This window comes from Bidens hawaiensis, unplaced genomic scaffold, assembly GCF_021521415.1.
Source record: "Bidens hawaiensis isolate Kalapana, Puna unplaced genomic scaffold, B.hawaiensis_p1.1 tig00038611_1, whole genome shotgun sequence".
In the NCBI taxonomy this organism is placed as follows: domain Eukaryota; kingdom Viridiplantae; phylum Streptophyta; class Magnoliopsida; order Asterales; family Asteraceae; genus Bidens; species Bidens hawaiensis.
In genome coordinates, this window is record NW_027505568.1 from 641 (window position 1) to 24,674 (window position 24,034).

At 35.6% G+C, this 24,034-nt stretch overlaps 1 protein-coding gene across 1 annotated transcript; it reads right to left on the bottom strand.

Annotated features, from left to right (window-relative positions):
* Positions 1 to 305: 305 nt before the first annotated feature.
* LOC143613999 (uncharacterized) lies at positions 306 to 1,060 on the bottom strand (the record flags this gene model as incomplete). The annotated part of the gene is made up of 2 exons (XM_077087563.1): positions 503 to 1,060; positions 306 to 425 (listed from the first exon to the last, which is right to left on the bottom strand). Coding segments are annotated over exons 1-2 (678 nt in total), but the record flags the coding sequence as incomplete, so codon positions are not given.
* Positions 1,061 to 24,034: the final 22,974 nt, after the last annotated feature.

Genomic DNA, 24,034 nt, shown 5'->3' on the forward strand with positions numbered 1-24,034 from the left:
TTAACAAGTTTAAATAATCTTAATAACCTTTAGTATTATTTTTAATAATTTTAATAATGAACACCGCAAACGCTTCACACATCGACTTTTAGGATCAAACGATTCGGCGTTCCACATGGTTATAAAAACCAAGCCCAATGGGTACTTTTCTAACAAACTAACTAGCAAACCTCAAGAACTATTCTTTATCTATAATTCTTCAACATATTAGTTGGTATTAGTCATCAAAATTCAATCCCAAATCAGACATCTTTTCCTTCTTAAACCTAAATTCAAAAAAATAGAACACGAATTCATAAATTTACCTGGTTAAGCGGATTATCCAGAGACTTCTTCCACATCTTCCAAATCATATCCTTATACTGAGTATGAGTAAGCCCCGGCTTCTCTGCTTTCAAATTAGGAAGCTCTGCTTCTTCAAAAGCCTGCAAACTCATAATCCAACAATTATTAATCAGTAAATAATCGATAATCAACAATCAATTAAATCCACGAAACTAACCTTAAAAGATGCCTTTAGCCTCTTCTCAGGATGCTTATCCAGGGGCAAACTATCCGCGACCGACATCTGGGCAATTGCCTCCTCAACCGACCTGGCCTCAATAACCGAGTCATCCCGATTCGTATTCTGCACAAGCACCATCTTCTCATAGTCCTCCTCCTTCGCAGTCCGGCTCTGCCGCCTCTTCTCCTCCTCGGCCCTCTTCAGCATCTGCGCCTGCTCCTCCTCCCTCCGCCGAATCAATTCGGCCTCTGTCACCTTCGGGACAGGGATCGAAACCCGATTCGCCTTCTTATCGACCTTCTTCAGCGACTTCTCGATCTCTCGTTCCTCAATTTCTGCCAAACGGCGCGCCTCGGCCTTTCGGGCAGCCGCTTCGGCTTTTTTCTCGGATTCCTCTTCTCGTTTCTTGGCCGCCTTTGATTTTCCACCCTCGGATTCTCGCCAGTACCTGTCTTCTTTCTCACGCGCCTCTTTTTCCTTACGATCGGCTTCTGTGGCGCTCTTTCGTTCCCTGGCTGCCTCGGCTTTGCTGTTGACGCCCATCTTCTTCGGCATCCTTACGGTTTGGTAATGATTACTGTCGATTCAGTTTGATGCTGCGGAGGAATCTTTTGTGTGTGGGTGTCAGTGCGTGCTTATTTGTTCTAAAAACATAATATGGGCCGTTGTTTGCAGCCCCGCTTTACGTGCAAGGCTATCTTACGGAAACTGGTTGGGGTGGTTTGTCGGTTCGGTTAATGATTCATTCCGTTTATTCGGTTTGGAGGGGGTTTTTTTTATCCCTAATTGAAAATCAAACTGAATTTAATTCATAATTTAGTTTGGATCGGCTTCGGTTAAAATTGAACGGACAAACTATTGAAGTATAATGGTATAAAATCAAATACATAAGTATAAAGATACACGGGTAGCGAGTGATTATAAGAAACACGATGGTGATCAACGATGAGGAACTTTGGTCGCAGCGCTAGGGTTTCGTCTAGGTATCGACGATGTGTTATTTAGATACTAGGACTCTGGTCTGTTTTTTTTCTTAAGTAAATATGGATTTGACATGAGCTTTGAAAAGGATTACATTAAATGATTAATATATAAATTAATTATTATATGCCCATTTTCTAATCGATTAATTTGGTTAAATTGAATAAATCGAATAAATCTCATTCCAACTGAAAATCGAGTTTAGAATTTAGTTTTCGATTATAACCAAATCAAAATTGAATTCTAAATTGGATTCAGTTTTTTAGGTTATGACATTCGTCAATTTCTGAACCCGAAAACCTGACCTATTTTAAATTTTTGATTATTTATGATACTTATCATTGATTTGTATTTGTTAAGTCACAACTCGATTTCAAACATGATTTCGCGTATTTTATACTTTAATAAAAGTCTAGGGGTTAAATTTGTCAATTTCTAAACTTTCTGCGAAAATTTATTAGTTATCAACATTATTTTCGTATGTGAAAATACATGATTCTACGTGCATTTCATTTTTCTATGTGTAATCATTAATTTGACAAGTTGAATCGGGAATGTCTAGATTAGTATTTTAACATGTAACATAAATAATTATGGCCATCCTAAATTAATTTTTATCCTAAGTATAAAATAACATCTTTCTGGCATATTTCAACCATAACGTATTCACCAAGAATTGCCATATATATGTTTTACATATATGTGTGTGTGTATATATATGCACATATATATATATATATATATATATATATATTAATTTTGATCATGAACTAGTTTGGGTTACTTACGAAACTGACACCGCGTGTTTTTTTAATCCAACACTCTGAAAGGTCGCGCACGTAATGTACGATAAGATTTTATTGTACATTAGTCCACCCCTATATATATATATATATATAGGCAATGTATAGAATGAAAACTCATTTGAGTTGAGAAAACTCGTGAAAACCTTATGTAACATTGTTTTTTTACATATGTAATATATGTTACATTTAATACAAAATATCACAAAAAAATGTTTTGCTATTTTTTTACATTTTTTTTCTAACTTTTATATATATTTTCTGGAGAGAGAAAATATTATTTTTACCTCTACATTTTTATTAACTTTAACTGTGTACAACAAAATTTAATTTTTAATTAAAAACTTGTGGTTGAGAATGAGTTTCTAGAGTGTTCACAACTCAAGTAAGTTTTTATTTATCCTAGCCCTATATATATTATATAGGATGAATATATATATAGGTTTAAGATCAAGAGAGGAATGATCTTAGTGCGAGAAATGCTAGAAGTCATTTCAACCAATTAGAATTTTTTATTTTGTTTTTCTTTTTATTTAAATTCAAGGGTATAATGGTAAGATTGTAATTATTAAATTTGGTAAGTATTAATGTTTTTGAAATTTTCAATTTAAGTATTTCATTAGTTTATGTCTTACTTTATTAAATATAAAATATATAAAAATTATTTTGCATTAATACGTCTATAATGTACTATATCAATTTAAGTTTTTTTTCAAAATTTTGTTTTAATTTTAATTATTTATTATTTTGACAAAAAAATGTACATACTCAAAACGATATTTTGATTCTACATTCAGATACATAATTCGTTTATCAAAGATGTTTACGTATTTCTACAATAGTTTCAAAGCCAAAAAATAATTAAGAATCTCAACATAAATAGTTAACTAAATGTTAAAATAAACTTATAAATTCTCAATATAAATATTCCTTGATCAATCAAACATCCAAATTATACATGCTTTTAAAGAATTTTTTTTATAATTTTACGATTAAGGTACCAAGTAATAAATATGTATTTCATGGTGTACGCGATTACAAGATTGACAAATTATAATAACTACAAACAAGTGACATAAAATATCCACCTACATTTAACAGAAAACAACCTACATGTGAAATTATTCACACACAACAATTAAATAACATATCACTACATAACCAACATATGCCAATATATTTTTTTATCAGCCTACACAATTATATGTATATGGAGAACTAAATTAACATTACCTAAATAAAATTTTAATAGCCTACACATAACCAATATGTATTTGAAGAACTGTTTTACGATATACCTACACAAACCTTTATTAGTCTACACAACTAAATATTTTTCTACATAGTTTGGTTGTTAAATCCAAATGAAGTTATTAATTTTTTTTTTGTAATAACCACGTAAGATTTTTTAATATGTGTATAATTAGTGGTTGTGTAGGAATTTATTCAATCTGTGTAAGATAATGTCCATAAACAATATAAACCCAGACATATTTGGCCATGTGTGTAGAATTAATATCAAATTATGTAGGCATATTTAAGTAACAAAATTTATTACACTATAATGTAAACCCAAGTATTTAAAAAAGTGAGGACAAAATTGAATTTTTTTTCCTGTATAAACGAAATATACATTTTTAAGTATTAAAGTCATTCAAATTAAAATTAATGATAGTTTCCTTATTTGATTCTACAAGGATAATACAAAACTACCCTTTAAGCATTAAAGACAATTAAAATCAAGACTTAAAATTTATAATATTGTCATTTTAGTTACTGTCCATAGATCAAAGATGATCAATGGATCAGATTCATTTCTCACACTTCTCGCATTAAGATCATTTTTCTCTTCTGAACCATCCCTTATATATATGTGTGTGTATATGTATGTATATATATATGGGTGGGCTATAGAGAGAACTAGATAACTAATAACGAATTATTTTTAAATTTATTAAAAAAAATATTTTATGATTTTTTTCTTTCCTACTTCTAGTAACATGATATTGTTCCTAAAAAAACTGTCGATGTAGTGCATATGTGCACTAATGTGTTTGCATATATACAATATTTTTTAGACAGAAATACAAATTTTGTCCTTTAAACATAGTTGATTTACGGATCAAGTCTTTTAAAAAGTTTACTTTCATGTGGTGTCCTTTACAGGACATGTTTATTTGGTTTTCGTCCTTTGACCTAACGCCCATCCATATTCTCCGTTAAGTAACAACATGTGCCTACCATGTGATGGGCAAAATAGTAATTTTAATTAAAACTTAAACAATAAAATAAAAGAGAATTATAAAATAAATATGCCCACCACTGTATATCATCATCTTCATCCCTTCTACAATCTACTACTAGCATTCACAAACAGCACACCATTGTGCATCACCACCATCAAGTCATCAACCACCACAAAGCAAGCTTAAATACCAATATGATTAGAAAAGCTAAAAGGACCATAGACATCAATCCTAAACACTAACCTGAGCTGTAGGTTCCGGTTAAAAGAATCGGTAGCCAGTGGCCATATATAACCGCTAGCCACCACCATCGTCCAAACTACACGACTGTTTCCCAAATACCACCAAACCTTCATCGTCGCCGTCAGCCAATCACCATAATCACCACTTGAAACCACCACCGGAAGAATACCACCAAAAATTTCACCGGAAAAACGATGATACTCCCTAGTTCGAGTCCAATTTTGTCCGATTCATGTATGAGTTGGTCTATAACCTCCAATTTCGTCCGATTTAGGCTCAATTTTTTGTCTCCTTTTGCTCTATTTCGTCACCTTCTTCACAAAATTAGGAGAAATTGAAGGTAGAACGTGACATTTACCGAACCCTCTTTTTTTTCCGGTGACGGAAAACTTTCCGGAGACGTTTCGCCTCTAATGTTGCGAATTTTACCGAGTCTACGGTTGGGTGAGGTTGAAAGAGTGATGGGTGGTGTGTGTTTTATGAACTGGACTGAAGAAATTATCTTGATTGTATTTTTATTTTTTTTTGTGATGATGAGATTGAGTTGATGAAGAGTTGGATGGATATAGGCGGTGGGTTTATTCATCATGGAATGGAAGAGGATGGTCAAAAGTAAAAATTAAAAAGGAAACTTGAAATTACTATTATGCCCATAACATGATGTCACTTAACTGAGATAACGGATAATTGTTAGTTAAAAGGACAAAAATCGAATAAACTTATCATGTAAAGGACACCGCTTGAAAGTAAACATTTTAAAGGACTTAATCCGTAAATCAGCTATGTTTAAAGGACAAAATTTGTATTTCTGTCAAGTTTTTATTACATATATACAATACATACTATTGAATATGTGCAAATACAACACTAATAATTGTATGCCATACACAGTATTGCATATACGTAATACAATACTAATGTATATGCTCTACATCGATTTTTTTTGTATATAATATAACATTATTTGTAACATCTCGGATTTTTCGTATTTGTATTCATTTATGTTTAAACCGATTCGAGAATATAATTCGGATCTTTCGAACTATTTAAAAAACTTATATTTATTGGTATTTAACTGGTTTAACTTATTTTATAATTTCATAACTTTCAATCATGCCAAATAGCCCTTAGAAACTCTTAAAATTGGTAAAAGAAATGCATTTTTGGAACATCAGGGACCAAAACTATCAAAAAGGAAAAGATCATATTTTTACACGCCGCGTAGCGCGACCAGGAATACCATAGCTGGTCACGGGGCAAGGCCAGACCATCAGATCAGCAAGATTTTGTTTATTTTAAGTCCTAACTCGTGTTTTAATGCTATATTGCTTATTTTTGGACCAAATCGCGTGTTTTAAGCTCCAAGAAAACCCTCCTATACTTGGTACATGTACATATACATTAGCATCTTCTTCAAGAATGAATTTTGATTGATTTTCAATTGATTGAGTCATATACATTAGCCCCTTCTTTAAGAACGTTTTTTTTGGCACACCCCTGCTTATTTGGGTTCAATCGTTTAATTGGTTGGGGTTGAAAATTGGGTTAGCAAAACCGATGATGAAGTAAAAGGTGCACGATGAAAAAGTATGGTTGGGTTGTAGTGTGAGTTCGGGTTCACTCAGCAACATTGTCGCAACCCATTCGAGTTCAATTGTGCAATGGGATGTCCATCATTTATTGGTTCTTTTCTAAGAAATTCTATCATCCTCATCCTTATAATTTAGCTATAAAATCGTTATTCTCTAAATTTTTCTTCGTTTTCTAAAAAACACTCATCATATCTTGAAAGTTGGATAATCACTCAATTATAATAACATAAGATTAAAAGCAGATCTTGGCGCCACAGAAGGTTGTCCAGAATTTTCGTTTTGCTATTTAGGATATATTTTTGGTTTCTAAAGACATTATTGCTCGATGGTATGTTGGTTGATGCTGCTTCTTTGATGTTTCATTTCTAGCACTGCACTGGTTTGAGTCCCACTGCCTTCAGGCTTAATTTAAATTTTTTTTGGATACCTTTTACCCTTTTGTTCGTCTATTGTGTTTTCATTGTCTTGCTATTATTTCAGATTATCGTCAATTGATTTCAAAAAATGGATTTAGTTTTGTGTTTCACGCTTAATTCATTCGGTAGATTGTTGTTTTGTACCAAATTTGACACTTTATTTTCAGTTGCTGCCTATGTGACTCCTTGGGAATACGGTGGTGATTGGTGACATTGGAAAGCCAAAGAAACGGATGCTTTTTGTTGTGCGTCAGGTCCTACTAATCAGTAATCAACATGTATAGAACAGAAGCCCGAGGAAAGAATACTTTTTAATCCTAATTCATATACGTTAATCATGGTTTCAATTTTACGTGTCATTGAGGTTATAGAACTTTGAAAACTAATATGGCATCCTTGAAATTCTTGAAATGATGTTGATTAGTATTCCTTTTGTCTTTTAAGCAATCAGAACCTGTTGCACACTATTTTTGGCCCAAGATGTGAGTTCCAGTTGGCATAACATCAGAATCCACTTTGCACACAACTTTTTTGAACATCCTCTCCTGCAATGTGATTCTTTAAGATCCAAAATTTTAAGTATTTTGGATATGCGATTGAATTTGGACATCTTCAACCATTTCCATAGTATCTTCTAAATTATTTTTCCATCTTGAGTTTCAGTTTAATTCACTTCTAATATACATCAACCCTATTGAAATTTGAAAGTGGAGTAGGTCTACTTTCAGCTAAGAAGTGGAAACATTTGCTTAGGTCAGTAGGTCACATACTGCGGCTATTGTGATGAGATATGGTCATTTGGTGCTACCTTAGCAACTTAAAAAGTCTAATATCATATAATGTAACATGCTACCAAAAAAATCGTTTCACGGTTTCAGTTTTTTGTCTTTCGCATTATGCATGTAGATTCACTTAATGGTCATGTTTTCTTTACCTTTGCATGGTCAGATTATAAAACCTGCCAAATACATAGTTGAAACGAGTCATCTCTGCAACTTCCGGGTTTTACCGGCGGTATAAATACCATTTTAAACATGTTATTTTTTGTATCGTAAGATATACGAGTTTTTTAGTTCCGGTACTGTGATGAACATAACCAAAACCGACCGAATTCGTGATGGATACATAACCATATCCCAGTTGCCCCGGCGCAAAGCGTGGGAAAAAACTACTTAATAATATTATTAGCAATAGAGAGGATACATATACATAGCTGTGTAGCCAACTAGAGACATCTATGGAAACTAATAACACAATAATAAATACAAGATTATGGACAAAAATAATCGTTTGCTAAGATGCCCCTTTGTCTTAGCGTGGTAGAACCAAAAATGTTAAGGCTAGATTTAAGCTTCGAGGAAAGAGGATGAGGCAACCCTTTCGCAAATATATCGGCGTATTGGTAATAAGCCAACACGTGTAGAACCTGAACGTAACCAACCCGAATTTTTGTGTCTAACGAAATGGATGTCAATCTCTACCTGTTTGGTTCTTTGGTATTGGATCGATGGAGAGATTATCACAATAAACAATCGTGGCCCGAAGAGAAGGAACAAATAATTCAAGTAGAAGATTCCTTAACCAACTCGTTTTGGCTAACGTGTTTGCAACCCCATGGTACTTAGCCTTGGCACTCAATCTCGATATGGTGGCTTGACGTTTCGACGAACATAAGACTAGTGCCTAAAAATATGCAATAGTCCAACGCGAATCTTTTTGAGTCGAGGCAACCTACATAGTCCACATATATGATAGCCGTCAAATTTCAGGTCCAGTTTCAACATTTTTAAAGTAGAGGAACTTAATTGGAATAAGTCAAACTTTATGTCAAGAATAAAAAGTGAAAGTATATATAAAGTATACCAACTCATCCCTAAACTTCAAGATTTAAAACATGTGCTGGAACATGACATTTAAGATGCTAAAGACCTAAAACTTCAAATAGGCATGTCTCGAGCTAGCAAATGAGTTACGAGCCACAAAATTTGAATCTTGGGTGTCTTCTTGCAAAGAATGTGAAAATAGGACTTAGTGAACCATTACCTCAAGCTTAGCGGTTCTCTGCATGGAAATAAAGATGAAAAGGTGGCGCTGACGCGTGTATCTTGACTCATCAATTGGTAGCGGACCGTTATCATTTTGTTAGCAATCTGATAAGCCACAAAAATCCACACGTGTTCAAAATTGATGCATGTCTCATGACTAATCATCATCGAGCAGTAGCGGTTCACTACAAAACCCTTACCGGGCTATGAGACCCAAAACAACCCATAAATATCTGTAATGTTAAGCAGAACCTTACCAGCCTTAAGTGTTCACTTGAAGCGTTCAAAAATCTTGATTCTTTCTGCATTCGCTTAGATCCCGAGCCTATATTCCGAGCGTTTCTTCGCCAACAAGAAACCCATGTGCTTGTGATAAGTAGCCAAGAAAAGGGTGTGAAGGTTATGCCCGGGCACTAGGAGCCATAACCAAGAAGTATGACTAATCATTAGGCTTGTTTAAGGTAAGATTTATTACAGTTTATTTTAAGTCTAAACAATGATCTTAGACGAGGCCTATAGTCAAACCTTAAGATTTAAACTACAGCAGCAACGGTCTAGCAACACAAAAATGGTTAAGCACTATAAGTTTAAATAGTCCTAGAAAATAAAAACATGGAACATTGCAGTCCCGTACAGAATGAAAATGCAATGGACATATTGTTCATAGAGTATTATACTATTACTCAACTATTTTCAATAAGATTTGTGAAACTTTTATAAAAACTATTTTATGTTTAATAATGTATTCACTGGTACGAATATTGACGTATTCTTGTTAAAGTATTCAAGGATAGAATATTTAGCAAGGTAGATGTTAAATGGATAATGGTTTAAGTACTTTAATGTATTCAAGGATAGAATATTTAGCAAGGTAGATGCTGAAGGGATAATGACTCTCCAGGCATGATAATACATTGTGTAGGGCCGTCTATGAGAATGCGGGAACATCAAGGCCCCATGGGAGTAAAATAATGGGCCATACATTTAAAATGTTTTAAAAAAGAAATAAGCATATGAACCCTAATCAGTTTATCTAGCGTACAATACAAATACGTTTTATTCTTTGGTTCCCTTGCTCTTGGTCGCCCAAAGAGAGGAAGAGAGAGTAGAGGATTTTTCCTCTATTATGTCTTTTGTTACTCGTGTGTTGTTGTGTTATGTTGAGAGAAAAGAAAGAAAGAATGAAAATAGTCTTTCAAAATATGGCACCACCCATGGAACCAATAGAATCATTTGCATGTCTTCACTAACAAGTTTATAACAATAAAATAATAGGAAGGAGAAAGAGAGGGGGAGGGGGCGGCCACCCTCTCTCTACCTTGTCCAAATTCAAAAATTATTTTATAATATAAAACTTGTTATAAATAGTTATATTAACTTTCAATATTTAAAAGTTACACAACTTAAGAAACATGCAAGGTTAATGAGGTTTACATATTGTTATTTAAAAAACTTAAATAACACTATGTAATGTTCTCTAATAAAATATAAATCATCCATATGATTTATTTATTACACAAGTACATTGTATTTAGAAACCCTTTCCAAATAACTCAAGTGTTAATATTTATTTGTCATGATCATATCATATATAAACAAATATTATTAGTGTTTGTCTAGCTTGTTATTGGGTATGACCCAACTTGGATCACGGCGTACTAGCCACATCAATAATAATATGGGTCTTGGGCATATCGAGTCCAACATGAACATTTCAACAGTTATACTTTTAAGTTCTCTTTTGATTTAATGGTTAAATGCAAATGTTGAATAATACAACTGTGTTCGGTTTTAATACATTTAATCCATGAATATTATATTCTAAATTATCTGTAGTCGGTCAGACTCGTGGGAACGACTCTGAATTAAGACTATTCTGACTTTGGACTCAAGGGGTTTACTTCCAAACTCACAGACCTCATTAAGAATGACGTTGGATGTAACTCGCATCAAATCCTCTTCATGGATCTTAGTCATAAGATGTTTTGATACCGGTATACTCATTTAATATCCTTAGGCCTGAGATACATATTAGAACTTTCGTTTACTAAAGGCTACTCTTTGATCAATGTCAATCGCTGTTGTGTAACTGCTAGCTATAAAGGCATTGGTTGGGAATAATCTGAAGTTCAGTGGGAGTTGTATGTATTTAAGATGGGATTCTGTACTCTTATATGGTATGTAACAGTTAGATATCTTGGCGCCCTCGTTGATTCAAACTGGTAAAGTGTGAGGCCTCACCCAAACTTACTGTGTGTTTGATTGGACCACTTTGATTCTAGATCGAGAACTATAATGATTGAATGCCATATGAGATTGAACCTGATCCATGTCTCATTGTTCAGTTGATGTATTATACAGAAATGATAGATGACAAAGATTACCATAAACTCGTTATCTTCCAATAGTGTATTCCAAGATAGTTTTGGTTAATGAATTTAAAATGTTATAACCTGTTGGGGGCAGCTATGTGTAGCTAGAGCACCGCTGGCTGTCAGTATTGAGTAACTTAACCGAAAACCGTCCAAGTGGGAGACTGTTGGAATTATAGACCGATTCGGGTAAGTCAATACGACCAACCGAGTTATGACCCGTGAGAGTTACACCATGAGGTAACTAACCATAAACTTGCTTAAGTTTGTTAACCGGGTTAGACGTTTTAACGAGAAAAAATTATATGGAATGGGCCGTGGAGCAAGAGACGGACTTATTGGCCCAATGGGTAGGTTTATAACTGATTAGATTAGTTAAACCTAATTAAAGGTTATATAAATATATGATATTGACATAACCTTAAAAATCCAAGCCTAATACAAGTCCATCTCCTCTCTTCCTCCACCCTAGTCGCCGGCCACCTGCACCACAACCGCTGATTCGCCGCAGGCGCCTGACCAGCCGCCGCAGCCTGGCGGTGCCACCGCTGCCTGCTGCCACTGACCAGTCGCTGTCTGTCACCGCCGACCGCGCCTCCAGCCACTGCCGCACACCACCACCGCTGTCGGGTTGCCGTCGTGCACCGCCACTGTTGGTCGTTGATCTCGTTGTGTCACCTAGCTCGGTTCGTTAGCCTTCGGTGTCTCAACCGATTATTTATTAACCGAGGCAAACTTAAATATATTTGCTAGTTTATAATTATATATTTAGTGTTTGACTCGTACTCGTATTGTCTGTAACTGGATCCTGTCGGGTTTAGTTTCGGTGCTGATTAATTATATACTTTCCGATGCGTATAATTATTAATTGATGAGATTATTTATTATTAACCACGTTTATTGAACCGGTTTAATAAACAAAATTTTAACTGATCACCACTGAAACCCAACAGGCCGATGTTGGTGATTAGTTTAGATGAATTAGTGTCAACCTGCGTGGCAGATAGTTTACAGTTAGTCATATTTGCCCACCCCAGAATGTCCTCCACACACGTTTCTTAGGTCATAAATAAACATCCTTTTTGATGTTTAACTGATATGCCCAAGAAATGATGGGAGTGTACCAAGATCAGACATAGTGAACTACTTGGAATGACAAAAATGACAGCACTATGTAATTATAAAGTCTTATGTGAGGCAGTTAAGACGATATCATCTACTCGGGGATGAAGACGTTGGTGCCACCACAATCATGAAACAATGTTTGAATTAGCAAGAGGGGAAGCTTTTTATATTAGCATCTATGAACAAAGAAATACAGTTAATGGATCTCAAGGCTTAGATTTCTGTACGACTTGCTACAATCTACAGTGTTATACAATCTGTAAATTAAGAATTATTCTAACTCCTTTCAGAAGCTAGAAATCACCACTTGGGGATGATTTTGCTCTAGTTGGATGATCGTATTTGAAGAGCACATTTTGGAGGTAATTATAGATATTAGAAGTGCTTTCTCGAGATCGTTACACACGCATCTTTCTATCAAAGAGATAATATACTTCATAAATGCGGATTCGAAAGGCAGTCTAATTGGGCCATCAGGCTCAACCCATACTCGTCCCCCATAACCATCAACACTTTTTGAAAAATGTCATTCTTAAGATAACTTAATGGCATCACAAACCGCGTTTCATCAGACGTGTACACTACAATGTGACCTTTATCAGTCTTTTTGGTTGTGCCCGCTCTTTGAGATGCGATTCCTTTCTGCCTTAGTGTTGCTGTTCGAATGAGTTTCCTAGCGCTTATCATTTTGTTAATGCGGTGTGAAGTAGAGATCGAGAGGGTTTGGTTTTCAGGATGCGCAAGCTAAGAAGCCTTCTGTTTGATTTGCTCTATTGGACGGGCACACAAGGGTATTTATTGAAAAAAATAACAGCCCTTGAGTTTGATGAACGATGATGATATCTGTTGAGCTGTAGGGAGAGTGGACAAGGGGGCAAAACAAGATGATAGGTCTCACCAACATTGTATGGCAAACCAAACATAAGTGAATTGTTGTCGGATGGTTGAGTCACATACATGTATCGTGTCCAAACAACCTGTTCACACGTTTGGCTAGACGGATATGAGCCACAGATTCAAGATTCCATTGGCAGAAGTAAAGGTCTATTTAATGCTGAAAACATAGTTGTTAACTATCATTTATCACTGTACGTACCACCGTATATGTAATCGTTATGTCGAAATAGATTTGATCCTTAGGGACTTGGGTCCATGACAGGTCATGCACTTTAATAGCTCACATGCATCTATAAGGCAAAACATTTTATTATGTATACCACTATCATTTTTGTGTATGACATATTAACTAACCAATTAAATGAATATATACTCGAACGAAAAGAACGAACCTAAACTAACATAATTAAGCTAGTGGACATAAATGAATAAACGTAAATAAACGAACATAAATGAACGGACAATATTTGCGTTCATGTTTATTCTTTTAAATAAAACAAAAGAATAAAAAAATTCTTCGTTTGATTATTAAATACATGTAGCTTTTTATGTTCCGGAGAAGTAGACAAAAACATGTGATCGATTCATCACTTAGATGCTAGGTATAATAGCTGTTGAAGTTTTTATGTAGGCATCTACATATTGCTGTCAAGTGGTTTTGCGACACCTAGATATGGTCCGGCATACCGACTCGATTTCTCATAAGCCTTGCAAGATGTGCTACACATGCCATAACATTCTAGATGGCTTCGTCAAGTACGTAATTCCTTGTTAGGATCACAAATGTTTTGTATGCGAAGAACATGGCCTAATTAGCCTATTATGGTTTTTAGAGTACTAGAATGCTAATGAGGCTACATTTTACGGATATTTACGTTTGAGGAAAGACAAAATCATGTGCCTAGGTACATTATAACATATTGGACTTTATTATACCGGACATGAATACACGAACTCAATATATATAAAATATCAACTAGCATATTCAATTAAAAAGTTGGGAAAAGAAAAATATCTTTAAACTAATAACGGAAAAACTGCCTAATTTTGGAGATCAAAATGTCAAAAATGATAAAAAAAAGATAATTAACGAATAACTTAGAAATAACCGACTTATATTAAGTTATCGCTGCAAACCCCGAGATACTATTGCGGCGAGGGATGAACAAAAATCTAGAGCTCTAATTCAAAATTCTCTCGACTCATCCCCTCCTCAGGAATTGCCAAACCATTTGACTCTTCAGCCATTCCAATATAAAGGATTAGTCAATCAAATAATAGATAATAAATGGGTCGGCTTGAAAATAAATGAATTGCTAGTTGTAGAATATTATTCTCGTCAGACTTAAACCTAAAAAAAAAAGAAAATAAAAACGAATAAGAATAAGGGTTCGACCCATTTTGCTCCCTTTCGGCGAAGTAAATTAACCTAAGGTTAAGATAAATAAGGGTTTGATCCGGATTTTTCTTCCATTTAGGTGTCATAGACCGAGAGAGATATTTTCATTTCTTGTCTACTCTTTTCTTTAACAGTATTTTCCGTACCACAACCATTAGAAATAGAGAATCTATTAGAGAATCCATATCAAAGAAAGGTCTAACTGTTGGAATAACCAGAAAATAAGCTCAAAAAACTGATTACAATATCTTTGGTCGTGATGTTGGTGATTGTTTTGTTGATTTTGTTGTAATATCTAACACTAACTTTGTTCATGTATTTATATTAGTCACCCAACCTGGTCACCAAACATAATTATGTATCCACCACTCAATTTGGCCAACAAGTTCAACTTGGCAAAAAAAGGTCAACTTGGTCACCAAGAAAATGGAAGAATGTTTCATAATACCCTTTAGACTTTAACCGGCTTTTTAAAACCTCTTAGACCCGGTTCACTGTATTGTGACCCGGAATAGAAATTAATCCAACATTCACCCCCCTAATTTCTTATTCAGATTAGAAAGGTCTTCAACTCCAAGTAATTCACGCATCTCCGTAAACTTGATTCTTACGAGTGCTTTAGTGAGGATATCGGCTCGTTTATCTTTCCCTCTAATGTGCTCAACATCAACCTCCTCGTCGTTGTAGCAATCTTGGATAAAATGAAAACGAGATTTTATATGCTTTGTTCGATTGTGAAAACCAAATTTTTCACAAGGGCTATTGCGGACATGCTATCAAGTTTCAACACAACCTTTTGCAACGCTTCTCTAGTCAACTCGCTCAACAACTCTCGGGGCCATACGCTTGACAAGTGTCTGCCGAATCCGCCATGTACTCGGCTTCACACGATGAGAGTGCAACTGTCGCTTGCTTTTTTCAGCACCATGTAATTGGAGATTGACCGTAATAAAACACGTGTTCGATGGTACTCTACCATCATCCTCATATGTGTTGTAACTACTATCGTTGTACCTAACAAGTCGTTTGGACCCATTCTTCTTGTACTTGATCATTTAACGAGTCGTTTTCTTCAAATATCTCAATAGGTGTCGTATTTCCATACCATGAGATTCTTGTGGGCTTTGCATGTATCGACTAACAATACCCACAGAGTACGCCATATCGGGTTGGGTGTGTAACAAATATTGTAAGCAACCCACCACCTTCCGGTACTCGGTTGCATCGAGTTCGGCTTCATTCTCGACTTTCGAATATTTCACACCATGATCCATCGGGACTTGAGACGGATTATAGTTTTGCATACCGGTCTCCTTTAGAATTCTTTTGGCATATCCTTTTTGTGTAATTACTATCCCGTCCTCTCGTTGAAATACTTCGATTCCAAGATAGTAAGTTAACTTCTCGAGATCCGACATCTCAAACTTGGTCGTCATACCCTTCTTGAAATCGAAAATTATACTCGAGCTTGTACCTGTCATAAACAAATCATCCACATACACGGCTACGATCAAAAAATGTTTCCTATCTGTCTTTCAGTAACACAATTGTTCCTTGAAAAATTTTTGAAACTTCATGTCTCGTAGGATGCTATTGAGCTTTATATTCCAAGCTCAGGGAGCTTGCCTTATCTCGTACGAGGCCTTTGACAACTTGTAAACTTTTGCCTCCTCGCCCTTTTTCTCGTATCCTTTGGGCTGTGAAACAAATATAACTTCTTTCAATTCACCATCCAAGAAAGCCGTTTATACATCAAGATAGTGGATTTCCCACCTGTTAGATGTGGCTAATGCAACTAGTAGCTGAACGGTCTCGATTCGGGCTACCGAAGCGAAAACGTCATTAATGTCGATCCCGGGTTGTTGCACGTAACCCTTTGAAACCAACCGATCTTTGTACTTGTTTATCGTTCCATCCGCATTTCGTTTGATTTTGAACACCCACTTTAACCCGATACATTTTGCACCATTTGAAAGTTCGACTAACTTTCAAGTTTCATTCTTTTTTATTGAATCAATCTCGGTATTCATAGCACGAACCCATTCTTGGTTCGACTTAGCCTTAAAATAGCTACTTGGTTGACCACTTGCTAAAAGAAGTACTTGCTATTAGTTAAAGTCAACAAGTAACACATAATCTTCTTGGTAAAACCGAGACTCAGGTTGAACATCTTAGACCTGTTCGGGCCTCATCTTCATTTGAATGGACGTGTGACCAATTACTCGGCGACGGAACTTGGGAGCGGGTTGAGGAATTAGACCCGATATGACTCGGTTCGGCTGAGTCATTGGATTTGGGTTAAACCGATGATGCAGGTTCAGAGCTTGGGCTACCCGACTTGCTTCTAGACGTTTCTTCAATAGTAGGTTCAATTTGACCAGTTCCATTGCCAACCTCACCCCTCCCCAAAAAAACCAATAGAAAACATATCCAGCACGTAGTCATTCTTCTCGACTTTCTTTACCCAATCCACCCTTTATTTTCGTCAAACACAATGTCCTGACTAACAATTATTTTCTAGGTATTCGGATTGAAGAGACGATACGCTTTTGAACTCGTATCAGACCCAGGATAAACGAGCTATCTTGACCCGTCATCAAGTTTCTTTAGATGTGCGCTGTCATATTTAGCATACGCCATGCACCCAAATACTCGAACGTGTTCAATAAACGGTTTCTTTTTCTTGAACCGTTCAAACGGTGTTTGATCAACCAAAGCCCAAATTGGGACCCGATTGATAAAAAATGTCGAATTTCGGACCGCTTCTTCCCACATATAACTTGGTACCGGCCTTTAGAATACTCCGCATCTTCCCCATTAAAGTTCGGTTTCGCTTTTCTAACACACCATTTTGTTATGGCATGTACGGGGCGGTTAAATGCCTAATAATTCCACTTTCATCGCAGAACCGATTGAAATCACGTGAAGTGAATTCTCATCCCCTATTGGTTCGAAGAGTTGTCATTGGTAAACCCACCGCTGTCTCGATTAAGGCTTTAAACTCTTAAAACTATCAAATGCTTCGCCTGTTTCTTTCAATAAAAACGTCCACTATATCGTGAGTAATCATCTATAACAACAAAGACATACATATTACCCGAGATAGTGGATGGGATTATTGAACCGCGCAAATCACCATGAACTAACTCCAAAGGTTGGCATGCTCTAAATGAGGATGTGGCCGGAAACGAACGCCTTGTTTATTAACCCACCAAACAAGATTCACACAACTGATTTCATGCTCAACATGTGGTAAACCTTGTACAAGATCCTTTTTAGCCATCGATTTCATTAACTCGAAATTGTTGTGCCCCAGTCTTGTATGCCATCGCCATGCATCATCTTCGATCATTGATTGCCAACACTTGGGAGCTTTAATCTTCATTCATATTTTATAGAGTCGGTTAAGGGATCTTGTGACCTTCATTAGTAACCTTGATATAACGCTTAATATATATAAATCCCGTGTACTTTTTAATTAATATTTTATTAGTTTATGTTTGGTTTTTGTTAGGATTTGTATACTACTAACACATTTGAATAATCTAGACCTCGGGATCTGTTCGTGGTTAAAGAGGGCGAAAAACAAGCAAAAATGAGCTAAACCGGCGAACCGGCACATCAGGAAACGAACCGGACCAGAACAGAATGGTTTTGGCCGCCCCTTCATCCGTAGCACTGCACGGTGGGGAGGGCCAAGCCCGCCGTGGGCACCTTCCAGAAGTTTCTAAACGATTTTGTGGGTTTGGGCCTTGATTTTTCCTATTTAAAGACCCCTAAACTCAACCTTAAATACAACCTGAATACCCTAGACGACTTGGACGAATTTGGGAGCTCAAGAGGTGATATTTCCTAGGTTTTGAAGGCTAGGAATTAGCCGGCGAAGTGCTTATCATCAAAGGACGAAGACCACGGGTTTTATCACCTTTGAACTTCCGTTCTTATTTATTTTCGCCTTGATTTCCTTTATTATTGTTTTGTTTGATTTTACTATGCTAGGCTAAACATTATAGACTGCTTAGGCTTATGATGAACCTTTGTTAATGTTTGATTTTGACTTGGGTTTTATTTATCTTTATGGTGTTATGAACTAGTTAAAAGGTTTAATTATATTAAATTGATGCATATGTGTGTTTAGGGTTGTTTGTTGAGTGTTATTATTCCATAGTTGCCTTGATTATTGTTTGTCATTATGATAGGTTGCTATTAGGTCATCTAATTTGTGTTTTTGACTATTTTATGATTGATTTCGATTAAAAACATAGGAATAATGTTATTTAATTAAATAAACCTAAGTGTGCTGCTAACATAAATATCTGTAAGGTGATAGGTTATTGATAGGTTTTGATTTCCGCGCTGTAAGGTAGAATTTCGTATAAAGGAACTAGTTTGTAATTAATTAGGTGACCGTAAGGAAACTTGATATTTTAATACTGGTGAGTGTTAAAACTTATTAGAAACCCATAGGTGTCTTCTTGAGAAGGATCAGGGGTCCTGTTTGGGTTTTCTCTTAAGTGTTTATTTTGCGATCCCAGTTCCATAACTAAATATTTTCCCGGTTAATTGATAACTGAAACTTAGGGGATTCTAGCCTAGGTGGTTGTTTGTCATAATTTGAATTAATTCTAGGTTTAAGTTATCTTTAAGTCTTAGTGATTAATTTAATATTGGTTTAATATTAGTTTTTAGTAAAACCCCCCAATAATAATAAATAAATATTTGTGTATGTAGTTGAGTCTAGTTTAGCTAGTTTATGTAATTTAAAGAGTCTCGTGGGTTCGATATCCGGACTTACTTAGCTGTACCAGAGTTGATCGGTTCACTTGCCAGTTAGTAATTTTAGTTAAGTTAAGAGTCTAGAATTTATTACTTAGTGTTTAGATTAGCGTGTTTTTATATAACTACTTTTAGCACATCAAACCTCTCGTTCTCATCGTACAATGTCTATTTTAAATCCGGAATGTAATAAACATCGGTTAGCAAGTCTTGTTCACCCGGTTTTCCTTGGAAAAGAATCGACCGCTTTCCCTTGATTTGAGAATACGATCCATCTTCAAACTTAACCCTCCCGGTTATGTTCTCGTTTAATACCAAAAAATATGACCGGTTTTCTGTCATATGATTGCTCGCCCCATTATCCAAATACCATACATCATATTCGACCCGCTCGGTCTTGTATTTCTTCGGTATTACGTTTTGTTCATTTAAGAATATGACTTGATGCATATATGCTGCATCATCAAAATTTTCACGGGATTCGGTTTTGTCTACTTCTTTACCCTTTTAAACTCGGTCCGGGCAACCGGATGCAAAGTGACCAAACTGGTCGCATCGGTAACAAAAAAATCTTTGACCGATCTTTCGTCACCTTTTCTTTTCCCCGACTCGATTACCCTTGTTCGGTACTAGGGGTTCGGTCTTGGCCACTATAACTAGAAAATACATATCAAAAAACTTATTACATTATCTTTGATAGTGATGGTAGTGATTGTTGTGTTGATTTTGTTGTAATCTCTAGCACTAACTTTGTACATGTATTTATACTAAAGGACACTACAAGAAAATCAAAGAGCTTAAAGGTCGCCAGGCTGAGTTGTTCTTCTTTCTCATGTACTCATCCTTCTCTTTGCATCTTGTTTTTGTTTGTTTAAAAAATTGATTTCTTTTGTGTAAGAACGGTAAGTTGAATGACTGATTTTAAATTTAAATTACTGAATTGGTATTTGAGTTGAATGATTGAATATAGTTTTTATTGTTTGACTCGACTGGAACTGCATTGCCGGCCTGAAACATAAAGTAGGGGAAAAAGAATTTTTTGGCTCTCGTGAATTTCAGCTCATCCATTCTAGATGTTTAAGATCAGCCGCTGAGTGACATACCACTCCCTTTGTGGGTTAAAGGGCGTTAAATGAAATGTGGGTTAAATATCTAACGGGCTTTAAAATTCTCTACATACACCCAAACAATAATTTAATAATTAATTTTACATTAAATAAAAAGAGGTAAATGGGGGTTAAATAATTTCCTTAGGGTGAGGTATAGTGAAATGGGGTAAAGTAGGTGATGTGATGCTTACATAGAGTAAAGAAGCGTAAATGTATACCTCATGACCTAATATCCGGTCATTAGCTTCTAAATCAACTAACAAGTATATAAAATCAATCTAATATTTATGTAAAAGGTAGTCACGCTACATGAGTGAGTTATAGTTTCATAAAAAAAATATTAAAACACAATCTTAACACTATTCATAAGGTACATAACATAGTATAAAAGAAGCGCACGAGGTCATTAAAGATGCATAATTTTCTCCGATGACAGATCAAAGATAAATGTCAATAGTACCATTAGAAGACTATAAATTTTCCTTGGTCAAGGTCTCTATAAAATGCCTACACACTAGGCTTACATTTTCATAGTGTGACATTAGGTTTTCATATCCGTAACATCATAAATATTTATGAACTAGCAAGATTTCTGGCGCGTTGCGTCGGATTGATGTTATTGACAGTCGAACTCGCACAACTTATTAAATCATGTAGTGCGTCTGCGAGTCGAGGTGAATTCGATTGTTGTTGGGTTACGTAACCAGTAACACACACACACAAAAAAAACTTTGTTAACGCATAAATACAACAAATTTAGCTTAACAAAAAACGCGTTGTGGTTACAAATCGATGGCATTTCGGTTGGTATCTGGTTACGGTACCAATAATAAAGCAAACCATAAATTCGTCCAGACCAAAATACAACAATTTAAGATAATTAAAATATAAAAAAAATGTGGCGAATAGAAAAAACATGTGCACTGCAGTTGTTAACCGATACGAATCTGTTGATTATAGAATCGAGGGACAAAAAAAGCGATAAAAACAACCCACACGTTGCGTTTGCGAACTAACACGAATTCAGTCGGTATCGATGTTGTCGGGAATAAATCGTACAGAGAAAACCATGTGTTGTGGTGGTGAAATGACAAAATTTCGGTTGGTATCAAGTTACGACACCGAAATTAAAGCAATAAGTTAATTCGTCTACACTCAAAATACAACAAATTAACATATTTACATAAAAAAGACTGTGACGAAAACCAAAAATATATGCGCGTTATGTCGTGACTTGCCGCGAAATCGTCCAGAATCGATGGACTAAAAAAAAGTCGTGGGGAAAAAGCCTTAGGTTGCGACCGCGAGCTGACGTGAATTTGGCCAAAATCATTTGACGGTATCAACGGTAAAAAAAAACCCGTATCTTACAGCAACGAAACGACGTGAATTTAAAAACAAAAGCAAATTAAAAACAAATAAAAAGGCCAACAACCACTTGAGGCCACGAGGACCAATTATGTGGTTACGCGGTGAGGCTAGCGATCCGGTCATGCATATTTGGCTCGCTTCTGTAAAAACCGGCCGGTCAAGGGCGGTTAAACCGAATAACCGGGATAAAATATCGGACCGTATATGTACAATAACGAGTTTGCTTCCGCCGTACATCGATTGGAAAGGATACGAAGTGGCGTGGGGGAGGAGGAACACCGGATTTAGACGTATAACAGGCACAAACGAAGCCGGATCTGACAGCTATGGTGGGCGACGAACCCAATTGCAGCCACAAAATGGCTGTTTTGCTGTTTGCTATAATGTAGGAGACGGTATGCTTATGATGTTTAGGGTTTCTCTTCTTTATTTGTTAGTTATTTAAGATGGGCTGATAAGCTTACAAGTTTCAAATGCCACTTAGTTAAAGCAATGCCATGGCCCGCTGCCACCATTAATATACAAATAGATGTGTACATAATAAATACACATATATTAACATAGCCGGTTCGTAATTCCGGTTCAACCGGCTCAACCGGTTCGACCAGTGAACCGGTAAGGTATCCGGTTCACCGTCCGATCCAGTTATGAAAACAATGATTATTATATATAATAATTCCATAATTAAGCAAACTCTAGGCTTACATATTCCTAAAGTACGTCTGCGTTAAGTTGACCTGATCCGAGCATAGGGTTCTGCACGAGCCTATTCGATTCGAGCCTGGGTAAGCTTGGGCTCGGCTCGATTTTAGACCTATCTGGCTTGGCTCGATTTTAAAGCTGAGTTGAAATTTTGAGCTCAAGCTCGTCTTGGTTTGAAATGGGCTGGCGTTCGGTTCGACTCGATATGATTCAGTCTTTGACAGCTAAAGACTCAAATTAAAAGAGACAAGGGCACTTTCGACTAGCTTTTTCCCATAACATGAACTAATCTCGTCAACCTTCATACTTTTTAATCATTAATTGATGGGATTTTAACCTACTAAATTATGCCACTTGTCCCAAAAATCTTGTAGGAATCCAAAAAATATCGTGGGAAGACGAGATAAAATCTTGTCAGAAACCAAAAAATCTCGTTAGAAGCCAGAGAAATCTCATCGGAAGCAAAAAAAATCTCTTCGGAAGCCAAAAAAAATCTTGTTGTACGTCAAAATAAATCTCGTCAAACGCCTTAAATATCCCATTCGCTCCGACGATTAAAAAGCCAACTCAATGAACATTTTGGTCATATTCCCATTATGAAAGCTTATAATATAATTCAATGTAATTTTGTAGAATCCTACCATATCAAATCTTCTTGATTAAGTTCGTCCTTTTACTTTAAATTAACATTGTTAAATCATCTTTTTCCTTATTTTTAGTTGAAATATTTTGGTACAAACACATTATTTTATTGCTATAGCTTTATAACATCATAACAAGATCGTTATAGTTTCAACTGATTCCGGCGATCACATGCTAGACAATTAGGAAATTAAAAAATGATTTTATTTTTGATAACCAAGTGGTGAATGCCATAAAATCGACGTTGTTTTTATGGGTGAAACATAGAAGTAAATGCTCAAGCTTGGAATGAAAGAAATGATGTAGGTTTAATTTTGTAAATTTCTCTTTATAATTTGGTTCATTCTTTCTTAGTTTTTATTTTGAACGTTTCTTTTTCTTGTATGTTGTTGGGCTTTTCTCCTTGTGAGTTTCCCTTTTTCTTTTTGGTAAGATCAGCCTTTTAAAAATAAATAAATAAAGTAAAGAATTTTGTCCAGCTTTCCACTTTTATCACAATTTTAAATTTTAATTACCTTCTGTGATAAATTCTTGAGATCGTGTTGAATTAAATATCTTCCATTGTATTTCACATTAGTTCATGATACTTCAATTCACTTTCTTTTGTGGACGTCATGTTGGGTCCACAGTCCTTTTCTTCATCTACAATCGTGGTACGACATTGCACATGGTTTTGTAGCAAAGATAGATACATTCGTAGGTCTCATTATGAATTCTGAATCACACAAATTAGTTCGGTACATAAAAATGAGATTCCATTTCTGCCCATGTGATGGTTGTGGGCTGTGTATCAAATGGCCAACTGGACAC